At 39.3% G+C, this 24,845-nt stretch overlaps 1 protein-coding gene across 1 annotated transcript in view; it reads left to right on the top strand.

Annotated features, from left to right (window-relative positions):
* Positions 1-355: 355 nt before the first annotated feature.
* LOC136052272 (ephrin type-B receptor 5) overlaps positions 356-24,845 on the top strand; it is a 65,154-nt gene continuing 40,664 nt past the window's right edge. The window contains exons 1-4 of the mRNA XM_065742255.1: positions 356-406; positions 15,322-15,505; positions 22,672-22,736; positions 23,332-24,028. Coding sequence (XP_065598327.1) covers positions 15,412-15,505; positions 22,672-22,736; positions 23,332-24,028 — 856 coding nt within the window. The 5' untranslated portion in view covers positions 356-406; positions 15,322-15,411. The remainder of the gene's footprint in view (positions 407-15,321; positions 15,506-22,671; positions 22,737-23,331; positions 24,029-24,845) is intronic.

Genomic DNA, 24,845 nt, shown 5'->3' with positions numbered 1-24,845 from the left:
GCCGCACTGAGCAGCGGAGCAACTGCAATCCGACATCCCTGTGGAAAGCTCCATCGCCGAAAGACGAGCACCCAGTACCGTCGGAATGAAGGGAGAGTGGCTGCGTGCCGTCGGGAGCTCACTCGGCTACAGGAGCTAACTCAGGAGAGTCAGAGATGGCGGCAGAGAGCGGGGGGACTGATGGTGGCAGTGGTAGAGAGGAGTGATGACGGTACTGGCTGCTGCCGCCTCGGAGTACGCAGTCCCCCTTTGCAATCGCGTACTAAGCTGGGCCCTCCCAAAGGAAGGCAGCTTGAGGGGGAAGAGCGTGGAGAGAGGAGGAGGGGCACGTCAGGAGCAGCCAGGAGAGGGCGGGGGTTGGGAAGGAGAGACTGAATCTTGGAGGAAGGGAGAGCAGCAGATACTGGTAAGCAGGAGAAAGAGAGTGAGGGAATCTGCGTGAGGAGAGGGAAAAAAAAAAGAATCCCAGGGAAGGGTGTAAGGATTGGGGCTGCTCGCAGGTGTCAGACTTCTTGAAAACATCTGTCGACTGGGGCCCAGGGACAAAGAGGCAGCGGGAGCGGAGCAGGAACAACCCCGTACTGGCCTAGAGAGATGGTGTAATTTACACGGTGAAAATGGTCTTTGTTTAACTTTTCTGATGTCAGGGAGCAGCTCTTTACGGGTCTGACAGGAAGGGCTTCTGTGAAAACTGCCTGAGTAATTCTGGGGTGAAAAGTGGATATTAAAGTCCTACCAGAGATATTGTGAACGGGCAGGCCAGTGGTGGAGGACGTGAGCCTGGGGGAAGAAATCAGAGGAAAAGAGTCATGGTCTTGAGTACCACCGGGTCTCTGATGTTCGAGAGGGAAAGGGGGTGGGGAGAGAGAACAAGCAAGGCACTAAAGAATGGGATTAGAACTCCTAAAATTGTACGTTTTTGTGTTTTTTTTTTTCTCTCCCTTTCTGGTATTTGCTAATCAAAGACTGTGTTAGCAGGGCTCGGAGTGCCCAGAGAGACCCTCCCCCAAGCTCACTTCTCGTGTCTGTTGCCGTTTGCAGGCAGGGAGAGAAAAGCTTCCTGAAATGTTGTCACAGTTTCTCTGCTCACAGAAATTGCTAGCAAAATCAGATACTTTTCAAACGTGCATGGTTAATTTTGTCTCGTTCTATGTGGTTTTGTTGTTCTGATTGTTTTCTCCTTCTCTATCTTAATTAAGAGCCATAATTAAATGCTGCCTTGGAAGTCTCTGAATCAGGGAGGCAGGCATAGATTTATACTGTTATAGATTCCTGATTATGGTGGATCAATGTAAGGGAAGGTTTTGTGGCCTTTTCTGTGAATAGCATTGTTTAATATTCTTGTGGGAGGCAGTAGGCTTTTGTGAGCAGCAGGGGAAAGCCATCTTCAAGATGCTAAAAACTTAATACATCTCTTATTAAACTGTGGGAACGTCTGTTGCTGTACTAGGTAATTTAAATTTGCCTGTCATTGGTCCAGTGAAATGATTTCACTGTCTCTGAAGTCTGATTTGCTGTTACCACACTCATTTGGCTGAAGAAAGGACTGAGTTTCACCTCCCTTCCCAACAAGTTACAGAAATAAGAAATTCAAGATGGTGAAGCATATTTCCCAGGAGGCATTGTCCAATAATAATGGTATCAACTCATGCAGATTGATGAGGAAGGAGAGTGAGAGGGCAAGTGGAAAGAACAAGGTCAAGTCAGGGGAAAAAATAGTTGCTAGGAGGCACATTTGTTACGGACAGATATGCTGCCTCAGCTGGGGCATGCAAGGGAGATTCCCTTCCTCCTTGCATTGTAGTTCCTAATCATAAACATAAGCATGGACTCTGGATATGGATGCATCTCTTGTTAAGTCACAGCAGATCCACCTGCCAATAGATCATATAACTGTTTTCAGAGCTTTCTTCATTCCCAGTTTGAGATCACTGCAACACTGAGGTGTTTTACAGTAAAAATACATCTGACAAGTGAAAAAAGATGTTTATAAATCTAATTATATTTTTGATAGATGCTTCCGGATCTCTGTGCTGAAAAACTTTTGTTTTGTTTTGCTTTTAGAATTTAATTACTTAAATTCATCCTGTGTTGCAAATTCAGTTTGTTTTGCTAGCCCCATGTAATTTGCAGGTGACTGCATCCATTCCTGTGTTGCCTTTTCCATGTATGGTGCTCTTAGTCAAATTACATGTGCAGATTTTTGTTCCTTCTCATGTATGGGTATCTCTCTAATCCCTAGATGTTTTTTTCCTCTGTTCAAAATTCTCTTTTACTAGACTTACTCTTACAGAAGAACACCAAATAGTAGGTATGGCTGTGTGTTGACACTAGAAAAGACCACTACTTCAAGCAATTGGAGCTTGTGTGAAGCAGGATTGTATCGTCTCTAATCACTGAAACCATGTAGAAAGACTTGCTCTCTTGCTTTGCTTTGAGGTCCTCAGCCCTTCCAAGCTATTAACTGCAGTAAGAACAGCTTGGGTTATACAGACTGTTTTTAGAGGGAATTAGTTATGGAATGTCCCTTCTTTTCTTTTGCCCAAGGCTGTTACATTTTCAGCTTCTGTATTTCACTTGCAGGCTGACCCACTGATATGGTGTAAATGCTGTTTTGGGGAAATGCAATTAGTAGTCCTAAGGAGACAGCAGCTTACTGCCCAATATGCAGTGCTTCTGAAGGCTGCCGGCATACAAGACAGCTGATACCTCAGTTATCTGATAATTGACTTAGATAGGCATAAAGCCTATACAAATTCACTATGTACATTTCACTGTGCTCAGATGCAGCTGTCTTCCCTCTTCTCTCCTGTGATACTACATATACTATTGCTGTGGTTTCTCACCTCTTACCCTGTGTGTCTCCATTAAGAAAGTGTTGCTTTGTGGCCAGCTCATCCTTCCCCTGCATTTCAATGAGACTTACACATGTTCTTCCCCTAGCCTCAGGAATGCTTCCCTCTACAGGTCTGCTCCTGCTAAAACCTGCTTTTCTTTGTTAGGCGTGCATTATTCCTTAGTAGCTTCTGTGGGAAAGATTCTCCTAAAGTCATTGGAAGTCAATGCAAAGAACCTTTGGCATACTGTTTACATTTCATAGTCCTTTTCTCATTTCTGTTGCCATACTTATGTGCGGTTATTATACACATAAACAATAGAAGATGCAAGAAGTAGAAACTGATATATATAGTTAAGCTAAATTTATATAATGATTTAACAACTAAATTGGGGGGCAATATATACATAAAGGGTACTATTGTGAAAAGTATTTGTGAAGAATATTTCAGAAAGAGTGCTTTCTTTCATAAAAACATAATGAGGTAATGAGGTGCTTTCTGTTTGTTTTTATGCAGAAATACAAAAGACTTTTCTATGAAGAGAAAAGCTGGTTAAATCTTCAGGGAAAAAACTGCTATAATTTTGTCAGTATTTTCTTTTATATATTTTTCTTAAATATTCTTTAACATTATGCTACTATTATGTCTTACTTTTTAAAAAATGAATATCTTTGTTTTGTCAGGAAGCTTTATATCATCTTATAGCAATACAGCTCACATACTTTTTCCAGCTGCATACTCCACAAATTCAGCAAGTTTCCAAGTCTTTACAACATTATTATGTTGCCTGTTGAGACTTGTGCCAGAAATCCCTCTTCTCTCCATATTTGTTCTCTTTGGCAGTGTACTGAACTTCAGAGGATGCGTAAGATTACAAATCGTGAGAATTTAGCAAGTAATTCTGTAGATGTTATGCAGCAGAAAACTAGCTCTCTGCTAAGTGGTGACAATTGAGCAAGGCAAGCAGACTCCCAAAAGGGTAAAAACTTCCTAATTACTCATGTCAGCCACATGCGAGGAGTACATCTGCTAAGTAAGATGATGCCATTTTATGTTACCACTCTTGCATTCAATTTGCTCTTGGAATTTTTTATTTAACAAAGAGAAGAACTACACTAGTGTTTTCTTAGAAACATGTGTTATGCTTTGATGAAACACTCTTCTGCCATCAGGAACAGAATTTGTTAAGTGTACTATTGGGGTTTGGTTTTTGTGCATGTATATTTTATTTTTTAAGTGTTTATTTTATGAAGGGACTGGCACATTTTGTGTGTGTGTTAAATTTTCTTCATTTGTTTGTAATAGAAAATGCTATATTTTCTCCTAAAGAAAAAATAAAAGTATCCATAGAGCAGGCTAATACTCTTGTCAGGGAGCTGATATTTTCTGATTGTTCTGGAGATCTGTAGACAATTTTTGAGCTTGGGAATCAAGCTTACCTTGCCAGTTTTCCATGTTTCCAGAAGCCTCTGTATTCTGCTACTTGGGGCTTGTTTGACAAGAAAATGGTTATTCAGTTGTTTCTTTTGCACATGTGTACACACATGCATACATACATGTGTCCATGTGCATATGCATGCACAACTGCACTTGTTGAGGAGAATAAAAGTGCTGCCTTGGGACTAGAGAAGTTGCTGGATAGAGTCAGCCTCTTCAGTCTGAAAACTGATACCTTACATATGAAGGCCTTGCTTCAACTTAGGATGGAAATTTTTGCCTGTCCAGACCTGTGGATCAAAGCATCCATGATTTCATTTTCAGACAGTCTTTGTTTTGTTTTGTTTCCCCAGGCTTACCATGTAAATGATTCCTCTGCTGATTCTGGAGTTTCTAAGTGCAGCCTTTCTCTGTGTCATGTCTCTGGAAAATATTCTGTATGTTTCAATCATATAATTAAACCCTAGAAGAAGAGACAAAGGAATTCTATCTCTTATTTTTTTTTTCTGTTTCAGTAAGCTATGATTTTTGAAAGGTAAAATGTGGCATACTGGTGTACCTCCAAGCTCTGTAAAGCTTTCAAATCTCCCTAAATAACTAGATTTCTCTCCCACTGAATATACAACACACACATGATATGAATGTATTTGGCCCAGCTGACCACTTCAGAGGCACTGTGTGGGATAGAGATGCATGTTGTTGGGCTCTTAACGTCACACAACAGGTTTTCACAGATCCTGAAGATGTCTACAAATGGAACCAGGATTCCTTGGCAGAACTGTTTTTTCCTCCTAATCATTCTTTATGGAATGTCACAGGGATATTACTGTATAGATTTCTAGACATGTTACAAAGTTATTCAATTTGGAAATTAAAGCTTTGGACTGTTTACAAAGATTGAACGTTCAAATGTTCCTTTACTCACAGCTCAGCTCAGTTTAATCTCAGTAAACAGGATCAGAAATACTTTATGTACTAAGGAAGATACTAGGAATTACTTCTGGACTTTGAGCTAGAAAGAATTGCTGCTGGAAATGCAGAAAGATTGGGATGCTTTCTTGCAGTTTTCTCCCAAAAAGTCCCTTCCCTTGCTAACGCCAGTTGGCTTTGAGCTAGTGCCAGCAGCAATGGGAATGCAAATGTACTAGCATTTTCACTTTTCAGTGACTTTGCTAATCCCATTTGGAGCATGTAATGTTCATAAAAGGGCCATCATACCAGCAGTTAACACTGCCATCACTGTGGAATTCTGTTGATGAATGTTAAATTAATTACTAGTACAGTACAGTACCTACTCCTCTAGTATCTCCTTTGAGACCTGGCAGAATAGCATGATTTGATATCAAGTTGTGTTGACTTAAGTGCAAATTAGTGGTATGTTCAGATCCAGCTGATAAACAGACTTGACAGAGGAAATTTTCTGTAGTTTTCATGTGTCAAAAATAAAAGATTCAGTTATTTGAAAAAAAGAATTAAACTAAAGCATGTTTTTTTCTGTGTTTGTTAAAATAGCACCTACTGAACAACTCTAATTGAAAGGATTAGAATTGAATTATTACACCTGTCTTTCTTCTCTCGATTGCTAGCATATTATACAGTATTGAAGGGTTAAAAATCAGAGTGTTTGAGGAACTTGCCCTAAAACCTCAGGAAATTCTTTTAAATGAGCATTTAGAGAATTGTTTTGAAAAAGGCTATTCTTTTTTTCCCATATAATAGGAGATCAGTACAGTGCTATTATTATGATCCTTTTGAACCTATGGTGTTGAAGTTGGACAGTCCCTGACTTTGTGGCAGAGATGTAAATACACATGGGCAATTTGCATTTGATCGTGTGAACTTCTGTGCCAGGGCACTGATGAACTGAGAGCTCAGTGTAGAGCAATAGAAATGATTATATGACTGTAGGATTTTTTCCATGTTACTAAAATGTACTGGTTTAATGATGACTAAAAAAGAGTCACTCCAACTGTAATACCTGGGAGATGATTTATATGATCCCAGTATGATAGTATAGTTAAAGTGACATGGCTGGCTCAAGTTGCCCAAAGTAGATGATTTCAAGTTTGGTATTAAAGTATGTTTTCTTCCGTCAGAAAAGTAGTGGAAGCCTTACTACTTATGTCATCTAAAAACAAAACAAAACTCATAACTAACAAAGCTCAAAGAAACACACAGAAAATAGTATTGCTTTTGAATGCAGGGAGTAGACCAAAAGCCATAAAGATGCCCTTTCCCCTCTGTTTGGTTCTTGTTCTTATAATCTCTCCAGCAACTGAGGATGGAGATAGCCTTGCTGTCAGAAATGGATCTAGGATGTGCTGATCTACAAGAGAGAACCAGAGATCAATACCTGAGGAGAGGAAGTGATATAACGTCCTTGTTTCATTTGAAGTGTAATCCTTTGATTTTGATGTTTAACATGATTGTATTAAGAGTAGTGAGCCCCAGAATTAATTTAAATGATCCTTTGAGACACAAAGGAACCAGGATGAGCTCTGAGGTTTATATTTTATTCGTTTCTTCTCTGTCACTAAAAATAGTACAACCATGCCTTCCTTTTTCCTCTTAGGATTTTTTCTATTCTTGTGAGGTATTAGTAACACATAATGCTCCCCGTTTCTTGAGGCTGGAAACAATGAACTGGAAATGTAGAATGGAGGAGGAGGAGAGAAGGACTTGACTGTACTTGACTCCTTTTCCAGTGGCAAGTTCAGATATTGGTGGGGCTCTCCAACCTGCCTTAAAGGCATATCACTCCCTGGGGTGCTTCACTCAACTCAGCAAATTGTTCCACCCAGTCATGCACTTTCAGATCATCTCTGTCTTCTTTGCAACATAAATCTCTTCTTCAAGCTGCCACTTCTGCCTCACTGCTCTCTCATCTGTGTCCTAAACAAGGGCTGACTTTGGGCAACCAGATATATAAAATCAAAGGAGGAGCCTAGTCTGAGCCTTGAAATGGTATTAATCCATACTATTGTCCTGTAATAAATATCTGCATATCATTGACAAAAGATGTAATTTAAAAAATAGTGTTAAAGACATATTTAAACTTCTATGGGACAGTTATATTCTATGTTGTTTTCGCCATTTTCAGTCATTTTAACATTTGAGACCAAGGTGCCAAGAGAGAAGCAGGGGCTGAGTTTGAATGAAAATTCTGAATAAGGAAGCTGGAACTCAAGAGAGAAAAACTGGAGAAATTGGGAATTTTCTTAGGCCTAGAATAAGTCCTAGTTTCGTAATCCCTGACATTGTGCTCTTGTTTTGCCTAGAGGGATTACTACCAAGATAGCTTTCTGGTTGCATGTTACATTCTCATCCAAAAATGGTTAGATATAGACTGAAGTTAGTGTTGGTGTGCAGTTCTCAGGAGAATATCCAGTATAATATATGATTACTAAGTTCTTCTTTGATACCTGGTGGGAGTGAGAAGCTACTGGTGAAAAAGACCAAATTCCTGTATTGGCAAACAGTGGTCATATATGAGCCATTTTCTCTCTCTCTGTTTCCTAGTTTTGTGCATGTGTTTCCACATCCTGCACTTTAATTCATATGCTGCAGCTAAAGCTTATATGCAGTCAACGAAACGTAAGTGAAATGAATATGACTGAAGATAATATTTATTTTCTATACTTAACCAGACCTAGAATTAGAGAATTTATATTTGCTATAGGAGATGTAGGGGTATAACTGGATAAAAGCTGGCTGGTAATTACATGGAATTACAACAACAAAAAAATAAAATAGTGATATGTGTATGTTTCAGTGTTACTTCTGCCTTGCTCTGTTTTAGAAAGAATCATTCTCTGCTTGTTTCCATTAACAGGAATAAAAACTGTGATGATAAATAACGCTAATAATTAAATAAGTTTTAAAAGTAAGAGTAGCCTGTGTCTGGAAATGCTTGAAGCTGACAGCTTGAGATCCAAGCCATGCACATACCAAGGCCACAGGATGGATTAATATGAAATGAGTAGTGGTAATTAACCCTTAAATCATAAAGCATGATATCTGAAAACACAAAGGTTTATCTTTGGAGCCAGAAGAGAGATTTCTAGGTTTATAAGAAAAGCAGCACTTCAATGAGGACGTTTAAATATTAGCTCTGTAGTCAGTTTTGAAATGTCAGTTTATTTCATGGAATAAAAGTCAATTTCAAAATGCAGGAAATTTCCATAGAATATGAACTTTTTTTTTAACAGCGATCAGTGATTATGCTGTCTCCTAATGGACAACATACATTTGAATACTGTGAAAATGAATAGCATGCATTTTCTGCCTATGCCAAATACTCCTTCGTGTAAAGCATTCATAAAGTAAAAATCAGAGGTGAAAAAGATAATTCATTGAAAAAAATATTTACTGCGGATTAAAAAAAATAATAATAATCTTAACTAATGAGTTTTGCTAACTTTTGTTCACAAAGAGTAGTTTAAGTAAAGAAAAACATTCTCAGTTTGTTTGCTTTTCCCCTCCAGTGTATATTTTTAATTTTTCTGCGTAGATCTTGGTTTATATATAGCTTTATGTGGCATGCCTAAGAATATTCTTAACTGAAAATTGCAAAGAGCATTAGGATAAAATATCCCTTTTCTTACAATTTTAAGCTTTCATTATCCATGTCTTGCTTTTGTAAGACCACTATTTTCCCCTCACCCAACCCTTCAGGGCCTTAATTTCTTTGCTAGCATCATGACAGTGCCCTTAAGGCCCTTTTGCAGCTCTGTGCTTAGTTTGTCCATGCAGATTTGCAGATGATCTCCAGACAGGACAAAAAATGTCAAGGTTATTTGTCTGATTTGTGGCATTGTTCATCTCACTGTTACCTAATGCTGTGGTTGGCATCTGTTATTTTTCCATCCGCTAGGAATCAGAGCTTGGCATATAATAAAACATTAATTTCAGATGCAAATGAGACAAGATTAGAATTAATGAAAATATGAGAACACGATTTTAGGAACATACTCTTCATATCAGATATCCTTTTTTTTTTTAATACTGGTTGTGATAAAGGTTTATTTCTGTTGGAATTTTTTTTTTTTTTTTTTTGCTCAAATAGGCTTGCTCAGTTATCTTTACCCCAAAAAGAGACAGAGAAGAGTCTTTAGCTGTCTAAATTTGAATGAAGGGAGAGTGTGCTGGGGGCATTTTTGATATGGTCTCTCAAACCATCAGAGAACGCAGCCCCTTCTTTTATCCTTTCTTCCTGACCACATTATCTGTCCCTCCTCCCCCTTTCCTTATTGGCTGAAGTACTCGGACATCAGACATCCTGATTCACCTAATACACGTTCTCCCTTGTATGTGACTCCCTTGTGTATCATATATCACATGTGTAATTAACTCCAACTTTATGCCACCAAGGGCAAAGAAGGTAATATTGATTAGCCTATTAAGCATACATAGTGAGTCCAAGTTCATAAGTTCAAGTTGTCAATTGACCTTTGTAACTGAAGCCTTACTGGGTCAGAGTATACAGACATCAAGCAGAGAGGAATTTGTAAACTTCTACACAACTTGCAAGCAAAAACACCTTGTTTGCAAACATTTTTTAATCTTATTTTCCATGTCTTTTTTTTTTCCTCCAATGCCAAAATAGCATGCATGTTTTTCTTCTGATTTTTTTTTCAAATTTGTCCTTAGAAATGGTAGGTGTCACTACTTTAAAATTATTGGGAAACCAGAAACATTTACTTACAATTATTTTTGTCAGTTGTACTACAGAAATAAATGATGGTTTTTTTTCAAAGAATTTTAATTACTACAGAATTTTCACCTGGAAGTTTTTGATATGGCTACTATCAGGGATACCCAAAGTCAAATCCCCTAAAATTAAAATTCTTTGCTTAGAATTTTGGATAGAAAATCTTTTACACAGTGCTACAAAAAGATTTGATTCTGTTCCCGATAAGCTGAAAAAATCTATTTTTATCTCTTCAAAGCCATATATTCTTCTTTTATATGAATAAAACGATACCTGTAGGAGCTAAATCTCAACTGAAATTGGAAGATATGTTATTTCCACCTACAAAGAAATGCTTTGCAAAGGACTGTTCATACTAAGGGAAGTTTTCTGAGAAACATTAGAGTGTAATTGATTATAAGAGCACAGTAGAACCTTGTATACTTATTTTGCTGTTCTTTCTTCTTTCTGCAATCTGTTACTGTGTGAAAATTAACTGAAATAACCTCTGTGCTGTTCCAATTCTATTAGTTTTAAAAAAGTTTGTATCAGTCAAGTGATTGATAATATATACATTCTATAATGTGTTTAATATTATAAATTGAGATTTTGCTTCCAGGTATTAAAAACCTGAGTATAATTACCGATGTTTCTTTGAAAACTCATGATTAGTATGAGTCACTTGTGAATTACTATAAAAATTGTCAATTCAGATCCTGGGGGGTGTCAAGGGATCTTATCCAGAAACGGTAATATACATTTTGTGGTACTTAATTCACATTTAATTCAAGTACCTAACAAGCAAAGAAAGGATCTTTAATTTGTATCTTTAATTAAAAAAATCTGAGTACTGTATTTTCTTAATTGCAATAATAACAAAATTGATACGGATCTTTTGATAAGCGTAGTAGAAATACAGTGGGATTGGGAAGAGTCCAAGGCAACTCAGGGCAAAGGCAAACAAATTGTGGTAAGGAAGATAAACTGGGGTGACAAGTTAGGCTGTGACACATAGCCAGGTAATGAAAAGAGGAATTAAAAGGAAGGTACTGTGGTTTGCTAAAGAAGTGACAATTCTGAGTATGGGACAGGTTGTAAGACTGCAGGCACAGACAATTCCCCCCCAGTAACTTTAGGCTGAAGAGCCTACCAGGAGGAGTTTAGCAGTCCATAGCTCTCTTTTTAATTTTATACAGTTAAATATTTCTCTGAGCTGCTATATGTGCCCCAGTGAATAATTTTGTATAAAATATTACCTCCAGAATTTTAAAACCCTTAGTGGTAAATTATGTGATACTCTACACTCATTCACTTCCTGTTTGGGATACAGAAAAATTTATGTGAATAGCAGTTAATGTAATTATGCTTAAAGAAAGAAGGTAGGCAGTATTATGTCATGTACAAAGTACTGCAGACATTGAGTGACAGCTTTTCACAAGAGTGTTGTAAGCTGTGGGATAAGCTTTATCCTGGTAATGTGCATGACCATAGCTGCAAGGGTATCTTGGTGTAAAAGAAGTAGAAGAAAACTAGGGGGATGAGTTGAAAGACCTCTGATTGGTTATATGGCACTATCATGATTTCCCATTTAACATGACTGGGAATAAGTGTTAACTCCTAAACAAGATGAATTAGTGGGCAAACTATAAATTAATTGATGAAGTAGTTTATTTTCTCTCCTATAGGTTGTGCTCATTTATCTCTTTTCACTGAGAGATAATATGCAGTTAGGAGACACAGCACAAAATGTGGAAAAGGAGGAAAAATTGTGCTAGCACAGATTTTTAATGTGCATTTATTTTGCATATAGATGCTTTATATGAGGAAGAAGTGTGAGAAATATGAGGGGCAACTGTTGAATTAAGTGTAGTATAGGGAAGCTATAACCATGTACAAGCCTAGAGGAATCAGTTAAAAAAAAAAACAAAGAAAACATGATGATCTGTAAAACTTCTTAGGACAATGAGGAGGAATGAGAACAGTAATAAGTAAGTTATAAATACAGCAATGTAAGGCTTTCACCTCTTATTAGTAGGTCCATTTAAAATACATAAAGTACACTACTGCACAAGAATAGATACATTTTCAAATCTGTTGCTTTTGAAGTGTGCAGAGTATTAGCAAGTTCAAAACAGAAGTTAGATAAATTCATAAATTTGTATGTCTGCATACTAAGCTAGAACGTACTTCAGTGAATGTCTGTCTAAAAATTTATGGGTATGATCAAAAAAATTAGAAAGTGATGAGTTCACTTCAAAGATCAGATTCAGAAAAATATGTGGCCAGAGGTGAAATTGTAGGATATATATGTTCTTAGTAGGTCTCAAAAATATCAGCTAAACCCAGAATTAAAAAAAAAAACAAAACCTGAGGAAATCCCCCCTAGATTTGCCATGTACATGACTACAATAGAAGGTTATTTGGAGTAGTCAATGTAGATTCACCAATGTGGATTCACATTGACCTATCTGGTAGCCTTCTGGGATGTCAACACTGGCTGGATAGATGAGAGAGCAGTGCATGTTGTGCAAGGCTTCTGACACTGTCTCCCATAACAACACTGTATGTAAGCTTAGGAAGTGTGGGATAGATGAGTGGACAGTGAGGTAGAGTGAGAACTGACTGATCGGCAGAGCTTGGAGGACTGTGATGAGCAACACAGAGTCTAGTTGGCAGGCTGTAGCTCTTGGTGCTCCCCAGAGATCACTGCCAGATTCAGTCTTGTTTAATATAATTATCAGTGATCTGGATGAAGGCTTAGAGTCTATTCACTACAAGTTTGCTGATGATACAAAGCTGGAAGGAGTAGCTAATGCAATAGAAGGCTGCGCTGCCATTAAGTGAGACCTGGACAAACTAGAGGAGTTGGTCAAAGAGGAATCTTACAAGGTTCAACATGGGGAAATAACCCCACAAATCAGTACAAGTTAGGGGCTGACCTGGTAGAAGGGAGCTCTACAGAGAAGAGCCCATGTGTCCCAGCGGAAAACATATTGACCATGAGCCAGCAGTGTACCCTTTGTGGCCAAGGACAATAGAATCCTGGGATGCGCTAAAAAGAGCTGGACCAGCAGGTTGAGGGAGGTGCTCCTCTCCTATTCTGCCTTGGTGAGGCCAATTTTGGAGTACTGTGTCCAGTCCTGGGCTCCCCAGGTCAAGAAAGACAAGGAATGACTGGAGAGAGTCCTGAAGGGGCCACAAAGTTGATTAGGGGCCTGGAGCATCTCACTTATGAGAAAAGTCTGAGAGACTTGGGATTGTTTAATCTGAAGAAGACTGAAAGGAATCTTATTGATGCTTATAAATACCTAAAGGACAGGTGTCAAGAGATGAGGTCAGACTCCTTTTAGTGGTGCTCAGTCAGTGAAAAGACAAGGAGCAACAGGTACAAATTGGCACACTCCATATGAACATGAGGAATTTTTTTTTCTTTTACTTTGAGGATGACAGAGCACTGGAATAAGCTGTCTAGAGAGATAGTAGAGCCTTCTTCTCTGGAAATATTAAAAATCTGCCTGGATGCTATTCTCTGCAACCTACTGCAGACAGGTTGAACTAGATATCTCCAGTGGTCATTTCCAGTTCCTATGATTCTTTGATCACCTTCATTCAGACTCCAGATATGTCATAGTGTGACTACATTGTGATAAGTGACTACACATCACTGATATGACTAACATCTCCTTTACCTTTCATTGTGGTATAACCATTTTTCATAAGGCTGTAGAAGAGGCAGAATCAAAAATATCTGATAGATTTCTTTTTTAACTGTTAAAATAAACCCAGCTGTTTGCTTTAGCCACAATTAATTTGGGGGAAAAACAGCTTTTGAGTATAATCCGGACAGAGGCCATATAATGCATTATAGTCTTCCAACATTCATGGGGCACAGGACCTAGTAGAGTAAATTGACAGGTGTTGAGGAATAGATGTGCAGGTAGGTAAGGAAGGAGGACAAAGGTTTTTTTGAAAACAGAAAATACTTCCATGGCTTCTTGGTAAAAAAATTTTTTAGTTGTTTTGTGGTAGCAATCTGATTTTACATATTACATAGTTATTTCACAACTAGCACTGAATACCTGTTGCCTGAGCAAACTTGTTCTGTTTCCTTCTTTGTCATTGAGAAATTGTGTGACTGAACAGTAGACTGCTTCCATCCCACTGATGGAAATAAAAAGATGTTTCTTTGATTTTTGATTTTTTTATTTCTACATTTATCTGCTTTGAAAACAAACATTTAAAAGTCTTTATATTTTAAGATTTTTCTGGCCAGAAAAAAGGGCTTTTAGATGTTAGAGATTAGCTGGGAGGCAGATGCTGAGTATTTATATTTGCACCTATCATCATACAGGCAGTCTTGTTTCAGGTGGCTCGTGAAATAGTTTTCAGCCCTTTTCCTGTGCTGCTATATGGTAATGATATAGGTTGGTTTGTTTAGAAATAGGGATTAGTACATTAGTTTAAGAACCAGTATATTAGTTCAGCAAAAGGAATCCATAAGTGATAGTTCTGAAACATTTCATTTCAGCTTTAGTGGGCTAATGGTCCTGTTTTTCCTCAATAATTTTGCACTGGGGACATAATAGAATATTTTTATCTTCTACCTCATTGATTTTGCCTCAAAAGAAGTATTGGAGTTACAATAGAATACTTCTACCTTTTGTCTCAAGGAGATTTTCCTTGGGTTCCACATACATTATTTTTAAGAAGTGTCTCACTATGGTCTAATAAGCAATGGAAATCTTTTGAACTGAGGATAAGTGTATGGAAATGGGTCATAAGCTGAGGGTGAAAAAAGGGGAAGAAGTTGGTGAACACTCGATCACCCTAGATACCACTGAGCGTGTCCAAAGGGGCAATAGCACATATCTATGAGACCTTGAAAAAGAATGAATATGTATGCCAGTGTACGGCATATGTATGTCTTAACTGTTCAAATGTAGAACCTGAACTCTGAGAGGGTGTGCTCGCTTGCCGATCATTGGAAACAGTGCAGAGAAATTGGAATGGAATCCTTCCAAGGGACATTGCAAAAGATGAAAATGGTTAGGACTCTAATAATACACTATATACTGTGGGGCAAATTAATACTGATCTAGGAAATCACTCTTTCTGATACCTTGAATGTCTAAGAATCAGCATACAAAACAAATGAGACTGAAGGGTGATGAGTGGGAGCTATGGGAATATGGTGCATATTGGGTCTTTGCTATTCTTGCACCTGTAGCTGTGATGTAGAAAATGATAGAGTAGGTATGTAACTGTCAGGTCTGTATTATTGTGACTTGACTTCTGTTTTCACCTTCTGTCTTTTCTTAACCAGTATTTCAGTGTGAAGGTCTCTGTGCTTTGACTTAGGGAGGTACTGAAACACTCCAAGCAACCTCTGAAAAATTCAAGAGAGTGGTGTGTGTTTATTGGATATGTTGGAGTCTAGAGAGAATCTTCATGGATTCTAATGCTGACATCAGTGCAAGAAGAGTGTCAGGAATGGATTGGCTCTGGATGGTCTGCTTCTTTCATCTAGTCACCTCGCTAGAAGGTAAGAATCAATTTCATGATTCTTAAGAGAATTTTCAAGAAAAAGGTGTTTTCAGAATGCTTGTTCTAGTAAAGAGAATCATTAAATCAATGTCTTTCTTGCTTAAGATGGCTGATCACTTTTCTCCTGAGGTATAAAGAAGTATTAATATTGGTTCTAGAGGAAAGGTCAATATTGTATCTGGAGAGGACAACCACTCGTATGAAAAACCAGTCTCATTAATGAATATTTCAACTGGCTACCTCAGAAGTGACAGTCTCAAATAATAAACTTAATTGCCCCAAGAATAAGCTGCTTGTTCATGCCTTGCGTGTGTTTGATTCTTGTGTTCCTATTCTTGTAGCATGTTTGTGAAGCAGTCCCTAAAAACGTGTACTGTTCTGCAGGGCAACATCCAGAGAGCTGAAATCAGGAATTTTTGCCCCTTCCTTCTGAACCATTTGTCTTCTATAATAGACACTGAGAGAACACTTTGCATTAATGAGGAGGTAGTCTGTGTTAAGCCAGCAGAAAACGAGATAAAAGGAGAAAGCAGTGATGAGAAGACAGAGAAAATTCAGGAAACGGAGGAAAAAAAGCTAAGAAAAGACAAGAAGGAAGAAAAGATTATAGGAGGGAGGATTGTGAGAACAGGATGTAAGATGGCAGCTATGGAAGCAAGATGTAGAAGAGCAAAGGTATTTTTAAACAAAAATCCTATTTGTTTCAAGAAGCATCCTTGCAGCTACATGTGTTCACTGAACTGCACTACATTGTGATGAATGTTCATCTCTCTCACACGTGAAAGCTTCTGAAAAAGGAGAGGAATCAAAGGGAGACAAGGAAGGAAAGACCTGGAGGGACAGAAAGGAAAGCAGTGGAGATCTAAGAAAAAGCAAGTGAAGAATGAAGAGGGAAAAAAATGGTTTTTTTCTTACACTGAAGAGAAAAGCTTGCTGAATTATTCCTTCACTTAATAGAAGCAGAGGGGAATGAGGGGGGAGTTCAAAGAGGAAATAATTGATAAAACAATATAGCATAAATCCTTGAATATTCAAAACTGAATTACTGATTTTTTTAATGTGATTTTACAACATACTGTAAGTGTTGTTATATGCTTGTGTAACTGGTAGAGGAAACTGAGATACATAAGAAAGGGGAAATGTCTTTCTAAATGTGAAGTAACTCAGTGATGACTGCAAGAACATTATCAGGCTTAAGAATCTCTTCTGTAACCTTTTAATCATGAAAGACTTTAGAAAATACTGTATGATAAAACTTCACAGATCACATGTGTGATAGTATAGGACAGTTAAAAAGTGCAGCTGTCCATAAGATGAAGTACAACACTCAGTTCTGTTAGGGAAGACGGGGTCTTATGTTGTGGCAGTATTATGTGGTCCTAGAATCACACTCCAGGACTAATTTGCATCATAGATGTATTTTTATTAGTGTCAAGAGACTAACAATTACATGTAAGTGGAAGGAAAGTAAATGATGATTGCCATGTAAAAAACTTTTGTTTATTACATAAGAAAATTATTACATTATCCATAAGAAAAAAAAGGGCTATTTCCATTTTGTTAGTTTATGATTATATGTAGTAGAAATCTGAAACTTCAGACTAGATATTTAAAATGAGAAATATGAGGAATAGTAACTTTGGTTTTTAAGAAACCCTACAAAAATATTTTAGACAGTATCTAAAATACTCTGAAACACCAGTATTTTTGGTGACTTGAAGAAAGGCATCATCACATCCATTTTTAAGAGTGATGATCCCAGGAATTATCAACCTGTCAGTCTCACCTCTTGGGAAAGATCATGAAGCAGATCCCTCTGGAAGCTATGCTAAAGCACATAGAAGACAGGGAGGTGATATGGGAGAACCAGCATGGCTTCACCAAGGGGGAAATCCTGCTCCATGATCAACCTAATGACCTTTTAAAATAGTGTAACTGCGTCAACAGAAAGATAAGAGTTACTGATGTCAATGATCTGGACATCAGAAAGGCCTTTGACATGGTACCTTGCAACATCCTTCTCTCCAGATTGGAAAGGTATAGATTTGATTAGTGGACTGTTCAATGGACAAAGACCTGGCTGCAGAGGTTGAATTCAGAGAGTGGTGGTCAATGGCTCAGTGTGTAGATGGAGGTCAGTGACAAGTGGTGTCCCACAGGAGTCAGTGATGAGAGTGATACTCTTAAATATTTTCATTAACACCATTGACAGTGGAGTTGAGTGCCTAGAACAGTTTATAACAGTCTTTTGTCATGGGCTTGGCCCAAGCCACCTAACCTTCTAAACCTTTGTGGACAGGCTGGATACAATCACACAGCTCTGTGGGTGCAGAGATTTTTGCCATGGAAAAGTGAAATGAACTGTGTCAGTTGTTCTCAGAATTAAACAGCTTGTTAGATTTATGAGTGTATGCAGCCAGTATATAGCCAGTAGGAGAGAAGAGGAAAAGCAGAGGGAACGTTGTGTGCTTTTTTTTTTTTTTTAAATGCTTCCTAACATAATATTTACTGTGAGATATACAGTTCTCTGCTTCAGGCAGCCTCTGTCTGTTTGTTTGTGGAATACTCATGTGCCTGATAAAACATACCTTGCTTACTAATGAGAAGCCATTTGGAAAATATGCTTCCTCGTAGTCATGGCAGAACCCAAGCTACTGAGCATGTATTTTTCAGACTTCCCTCTTTTCCTGTGTTTTCTCACTTTTTATTTATCTTTCCCTGCTTCAGTCCTCTTGTTTCTCTTTTTTTTTTCTCCCAGAATTTCCATGTTGTAGTTGATTTACACTTTGGTAAAGCAGATGGACCGTCAGACCTGAATAGAAAAAAATGTTAGTTATTTGTTTAAAAATAATCTCATATGTTATTTCAGCATATCAAAATCATGCTTGGGAAACTGGTGGTGAAGGATTGACATCACATTATATGACATGCAGCCACTCAGACTGTGCACTTCAGTCAGTAAAGTTCACTGGGGAATGCAAAGTCCTTCTGCTGTTAGGACAGCCTGGATGGGACTATGCTTCAAGTAGGCATAGGCATTTCTCTGATATTTTCTCCTCAAATGGGCTATCTTAGGTTGAATACCAAGATGCACAGCATTTTGTGAGGCCTAAGTAATTCTAGGGAGGTCTGACTTAGCAGTAAGCAGTAGCTCTTTCCATTTCTTGGAAGCCAGCTGAGACATTTTGCACTGGTTTTGAAACTGTGAACTGCAGTTGATCCTCAGAAAATCTTAAGAAACAACTCATATAGGGAAAATAAGTTCTTGTTCATGCTGAAAACTGAGGTCTGGATAAACATGGTCAGTTGATGATTAGAATGGGTCTACTCTATCCTTTCTGCTGATTTCTCCCTTTTTGAAGGAGGGCCATTATGCTAGCTAAGTGGCAAGACACACAGTACATATAACTCAACAGCTGGAAGTGTTCCACAAATACCTGCACTGCTCAAGGACACTCATCCAGAGTGGCGTGCACTCATCTGAGAGCAAAGACTGCAGTTCCAGCTGAGAGATCTGCCCCATCTACCCCAGTAATAGATGATGCCTCCACAAAGACTGAACTGCAGTGCAGTGCAGACCTCAGATTGCAGAAAGTACCTAGACCTTTCTCCTGACACAGGTGGCATACACCTGAAAAAAGTGTGCCAAAGTAGAAAATATACTGCAGCAAGTGCTGAGCTACAGGAGCTGGTGAGAATTCTGCATAATATTAGGGAATCTAAAAAGGAGACAGCCTGCTCCAAATGCATTCTGAAGTAGGCCCACACTGCATGGTCAAAAACCCCCAGATTCTCCCACTGGCACACAGCAGGGAAGGTAGCCAATAACATAGAGGGATGGAAGCTTGCAAAAGCAGGGACTAGCAGGAGAAAGAGACTTCCCCTGAAGCCTGAGGTTTCATTGCAGACCTGCTTCACCACCCTGTAGACTGGAGAGGGAAGACTCATCACATCAGGAGAGATGCTGGAGGTGACTAATCCAGTCCAGTCCACTGCTAGGTTAACAAGTGCAACTAAGAAAAGGCAACAGGTGATAGTGGTAGGCAACTTTTTTTCAGAGATACTGAGGCACTCAGAATCGTAGAATCATTCAGGATGGAAAAGACCTTCAAGATCATCAAGTCCAACCACGACCTAACCATACTACCCCAAATCTAACAACCCTCCCCTGAATCATGTCCCTGAGCACCACATCCAAATGACTTAAACACTTCCATGGATGGTGACTCAACCACCTCCCTCAGGAGCCTATATCAGTGCCTAACAACCCTTTCTGTAAAGAAGTGTTTCCTGATATCCAACCTAAACTTACCCTGCGCAACTTAAGGCCATTTCCCCTTGTCCTGTCATCAGGGAGAAGAGACCAATCTCACTCTCACTGTAAGCACCTTTCAGATACTGGAAGAGAGCAATAAGGTCTCCCCTCAGCCTCCTTTTCCCCAGACTTAACAGCCCCAGTTCCTTCAGTTTCTGCTCATAGGGCATATTCTTGAAGCCCTTCGCCAGCCTTGTTGCACATAAAAAGGGCAGGGAAAAACACTTTATCCTGGAATGTGGTGATAAGTCAAGCAGTGATAGCTAAAGGAGGGTAGACTTAGATTACATATTAGGAAGGAATTCTTCACTATGAGATTTCTGAGGCTTTGGAACAGGTTACCCTAAGAATTCGTGAACTTTAAAGTCTCTTCCAATCCCAGCCATTCTGTGACTAATGTGGACCAAATCCCAAGAATCACAAATAGTCAAACTTGGAATCCATAATTTGAAAAGAGAAGTCTGCATAAAAGATGGGGGTAATCATGTCCTTAAAAACCCTTAGGAGAGAATTAATGAATACCGTGTGTAAATAAATTGGATGTTGCAGTTGTTTCTCTTTTCCAGTGTTTTTGTTTTTTTTCTTTTACACAAAATAGAAAGGCAGAAAAATTAAAATTTAAATAAGAGAAGGAAGAGGGAGTGACTTTCCAGAATTCAGGGAAAAAAAAAATAAACAGTTGACTTGTACGGTATATATTAACATGTCAATATCTATTTGACTGCATCTTTTTTTTCTTCCATGTCCCACTGTAAATCATAGAATTATAGTATCATAAGGCTGGAAAGGACCTACTAGATCATCTTGTCCAGCTGTCCATCCATTACCATTATTACCACAAGCTAATAAAATATTTATCGTAGCTCCTCATCCAGGCACCTCTTGAACACTGCCAGGGATGGCGACTCCACCACCTCACTGGGCAGTCCATTCCAATGCCTGACCACTCTATAATTTTTTTCCTTATGTCCAATGTAAATCTCTGGTACAACTTGTGGCCATTTCCTTGGGTTCCAGAAGAAGAGGCCAATCCCCTCCTCATCACAACCTCCCTTCAGGAAGTTGTAGAGTGCAGTGAGGTCTCCCTTGAGCCTCCCCTTCTCCAGACTAAACAATCCCAGCTCCCTCAGCCGCTCCTCATAAGACCTGTGCTCCAGACCTCTCACCAGTTTTGTTGCCCTTCTCTGGACATGTTCCAGGGCCTTGATGCCTTTCTTGTGGTGAGGGACTCAAAACTGAGCACATTACTTGAGGTTAAGCCTCACAAGTGCTGAGTACAGGGGGATGATTACCTCCCTGGTATCCTCCTGCTGGCCACACTATTTCTAATGCAGCCCAGGATGCCATTGGCCCTCTTGACTACCTGGGCACACTGCCGGTCATGTTCAGCTGAACATCAACCAACACCCCTTTCCCTTTTCGCAGTCATCCAGTCACTCATCTCCAAGCCTATAACGCTCCATTGGGTTATTGTGGCCAAAGTGCAGGACCTAGCACTTTGCCCTGTAGAACCTTATCTCATTTACCTCAGCCCAGCGATTTAGCTTGTCTAGGTCCCTCTGGAGGGCTTCCCTATCCTCAGGCAGATTGGCATCACCTCCCAATTTGGTGTCATCTGCAAACATACTAAGGGTACACTCAACACCCTCATCCAGGTCATCAGTAAAGATACTGAACAAGATGCCCCAGTACCGACCCCTGGGGGACACCACTTGTAATGGGTTGCCAGCTGGGCTTCACTCCATTAACCACTACTTGTTGGGCATGGCCTTCTAGCCAGTTCCTTACCCAAAGAAGGGTATATCTGTCAGGCCACGGGCAGCCAGTTTCCCCAGGTGAATACTGTGGAAGATTGTGTCAAAGGCTTTGCTGAAGTCTAGGTAGACTACATCAACAGCCTTTCCTTCATCTACCAGACTGGTCACCCAGTCATAGGAGATAAGGTTGGTGAAGCAGAACCTGCCTTTCATGAACCCATGCTGGCACACATGCTTGCGTAACAGTGTTCTCCGGGGCATTTACAGACCTGATATGCACTGCTAGGGAATACTATGTGTATAGCTTGCACTGTTACAATCTGTTCTGTATTGCTCTGTACCTGAACAGAGAATACCATCTCCAAGAAGAGTGAAGTCTAGTACCTGTCTCCAGTGGTGGTTTCATATTCAATGGAAATGCAGACTAGAACAGGGAATAAGATAGGCCTTTGAAATTCTGTATATATTCTATTCTTGAGCAAATAATGCAAAAGCCTGTTTAAAACTGAGCTTCTGATGAAGCTGGGCTTGCAGCCTAATGCTCTGTTACAAAAAAAAGTGAATACATTACAGTCAGCTATTAGCCTAAACTCCCACTACAGAAATTTGGTTCTAGAGCTGGAAGAAAAGATGGTTTGGCTTAGTGTCCATATTCATATATGCAACTAAATTGCATGACCATGGTCCTATGGAAAGCTTGGCATATGTTCACCTAATTAATCTCTCTTTTCTGCTGTTTCCTTTCCGAAAAGTGGGTGTACTGCTCATTACAATAATTGTTTAATAGTGTGAGTGTGCTTACACTTTGCCTGGTAGAGATTTTGTGTGGCCTGAATATTTCCAAACAACTTACTAACCATGGCATAGTCCATTAAGAATGTCTTGGGCATTCTTGATTTCCTAGTATAGTCATAAGCTATCATATTTAATCTCAAAATATAAATGTATATTCTGTTTGTGTAGAAGCTCTCTTCGAAAGATGGCATCTTTGATTTTAATTGTCAAAGATACTTTGTGAGGGACAGATAAGATGCTAGACTGACTTGAAAAGTACAAAATACTTTTTTATTTAATATTTTTAAATATAAACAGAAATACTTCTGGATACAACTGGAGAAACCTCAGAGATTGGCTGGACCTCTCACCCTCCTGATGGGGTAAGCATTTCCCTTGCCCTCTTCTTGACTTCATCACTGCTGGGAAGGTGTGCATGCAGCTGATGAAGAAAGGGAGACTGGAATATATAAGACTTGTTTTATGGTTTTTGTACTTATGAAGAATTTGAACATAGTTCGTACAAATCAGATTACTATGAGAATAAGATACCAGTATGATACTACTGCCCTTCTCTCTGCTTCTAAAACACTTATAAGGTCTCTATCCAACCTTCCACTCAGACCAACTGATGGAGTTGGGTAGGAGAGAATGTTGCTTTAGTGTTTTCTCCATAGTGATTTCTTGTTTCTCAGTCTTGTTTGTGTTGTGCATGTATGTAGAGATAGGGAGGTACTAGGGAAAGATGTGACAATCTGACTTTAACAGTTCTTCCATACATGCTTTAATAGTTCTTCTTTACAAGGGCGTACTTAGTCTGTATCAAGTGCTGTTTTGCACATGATAGCATCAGGTTCAAATCTCACAATAAACAGAGCAAGAAGAATGAAAGGGGAGGAAAGGCCTGACATGTATTTCTGGCATAGTTGAACATCAAATCCCTTTTTAAATTTTGTATACCGTTTCTTCTTTTTATAGTGGGAAGAAGTAAGTGTCCGGGATGATAAGGAGCGCCAGATTCGAACCTTTCAAGTTTGTAACATGGATGAACCAGGTCAGAATAACTGGTTGCGTACTCACTTCATAGAGCGACGTGGAGCACACCGAGTCCATGTCCGCTTGCATTTCTCAGTGAGAGACTGTGCCAGCATGCGTACTGTGGCCTCTACTTGCAAGGAGACTTTCACACTCTACTACCACCAATCAAATGTTGACATAGCCTCTCAGGAACTGCCAGAGTGGCATGAAGGCCCCTGGACCAAGGTGGATACTATTGCAGCTGATGAAAGCTTTTCCCAGGTGGACAGAACTGGGAAGGTGGTAAGGATGAACGTTAAAGTTCGTAGCTTTGGGCCACTCACAAAGCGTGGCTTCTACTTGGCCTTTCAGGACTCAGGGGCCTGTATGTCCCTGGTGGCAGTACAAGTCTTTTTCTACAAGTGTCCAGCTGTGGTGAAAGGATTTGCCTCCTTTCCTGAAACTTTTGCTGGAGGGGAGAGGACCTCACTGGTGGAGTCACTGGGGACATGTGTAGAAAACGCTGAGGAGGCAAGCACAACTGGGTCTTCAGGTGTTCGGTTGCACTGCAATGGAGAAGGAGAGTGGATGGTGGCCACTGGACGATGCTCTTGCAAGGCTGGTTACCAATCTGTTGACAATGAACAGTCTTGTCAAGGTGAGATGCTATTTTCCCACCCCTTAGGTAGACACTTTTTTATTCTTTCCCTGTGACAACATTTGGCACTTGCCTGAAGTTCACAGAGTTAGAAGATGAAATCGTTTGTACAGAGTGAATGATTGCTAGCAGCTTCTTTTCCTTATGCTTCCAGTTCCTTAGACTAGAGTTTCAGGGACCATATCTCGGAGCCAAAAGCACAATTGGAAACTCCATTCAGGCCTTACTCGCCACCAGAGAGAGCTTGTTGGGCTATATGTCCAGAATTAGACATTTTAACTAGACGGCTCTAATGTGGTTCTACTTCTTTATGAATATGCAACAGTATTACAGGAGATGTCACATGGAGCAGGGTAGAGGTCAGCTTCAATATAGCCTACCATTCTAACTATCTTGGGCCCTTTTGTTGATGCTGTTAAATCCAATTGTAAAAAAAGAAAGGGGAAGTGGCAGTACCATGGTCACGCAACAAGGAATACAGACCAGAGATCTGTGAGCCTGACTTAGTAAGGAGCAGTGATAATGGTATAACCCTTAGAACTCTAATGTGCTTTCTGCCCTGGAGCTGATGATACGTTGTGTGAAATGTTTGTAGGAGTAAGTAGAATAAATTGGTAATGCTATTTGGCCAAAACCTTGCAAAACCTGAATACCTAGTCTAATATGTTGACTGTCTTCGCATTTGAACCTCAAGACAATCCATTAGACCAAACTGTGGCTTATCTTGCTTTATAATGTTATGTATAATGTTATTCTCATTTTTCCTTGGTTTTGATATGTATCTACTCAGTATCTCAGCAACATAAAATGTTGCTAC

This window comes from Cyrtonyx montezumae, unplaced genomic scaffold, assembly GCF_038088225.1.
Source record: "Cyrtonyx montezumae isolate F1298 unplaced genomic scaffold, pur_monq_1.0 scaffold_3, whole genome shotgun sequence".
Lineage (NCBI taxonomy): Eukaryota > Metazoa > Chordata > Aves > Galliformes > Odontophoridae > Cyrtonyx > Cyrtonyx montezumae.
This window is presented reverse-complemented; position numbering and strand designations above follow the sequence as displayed.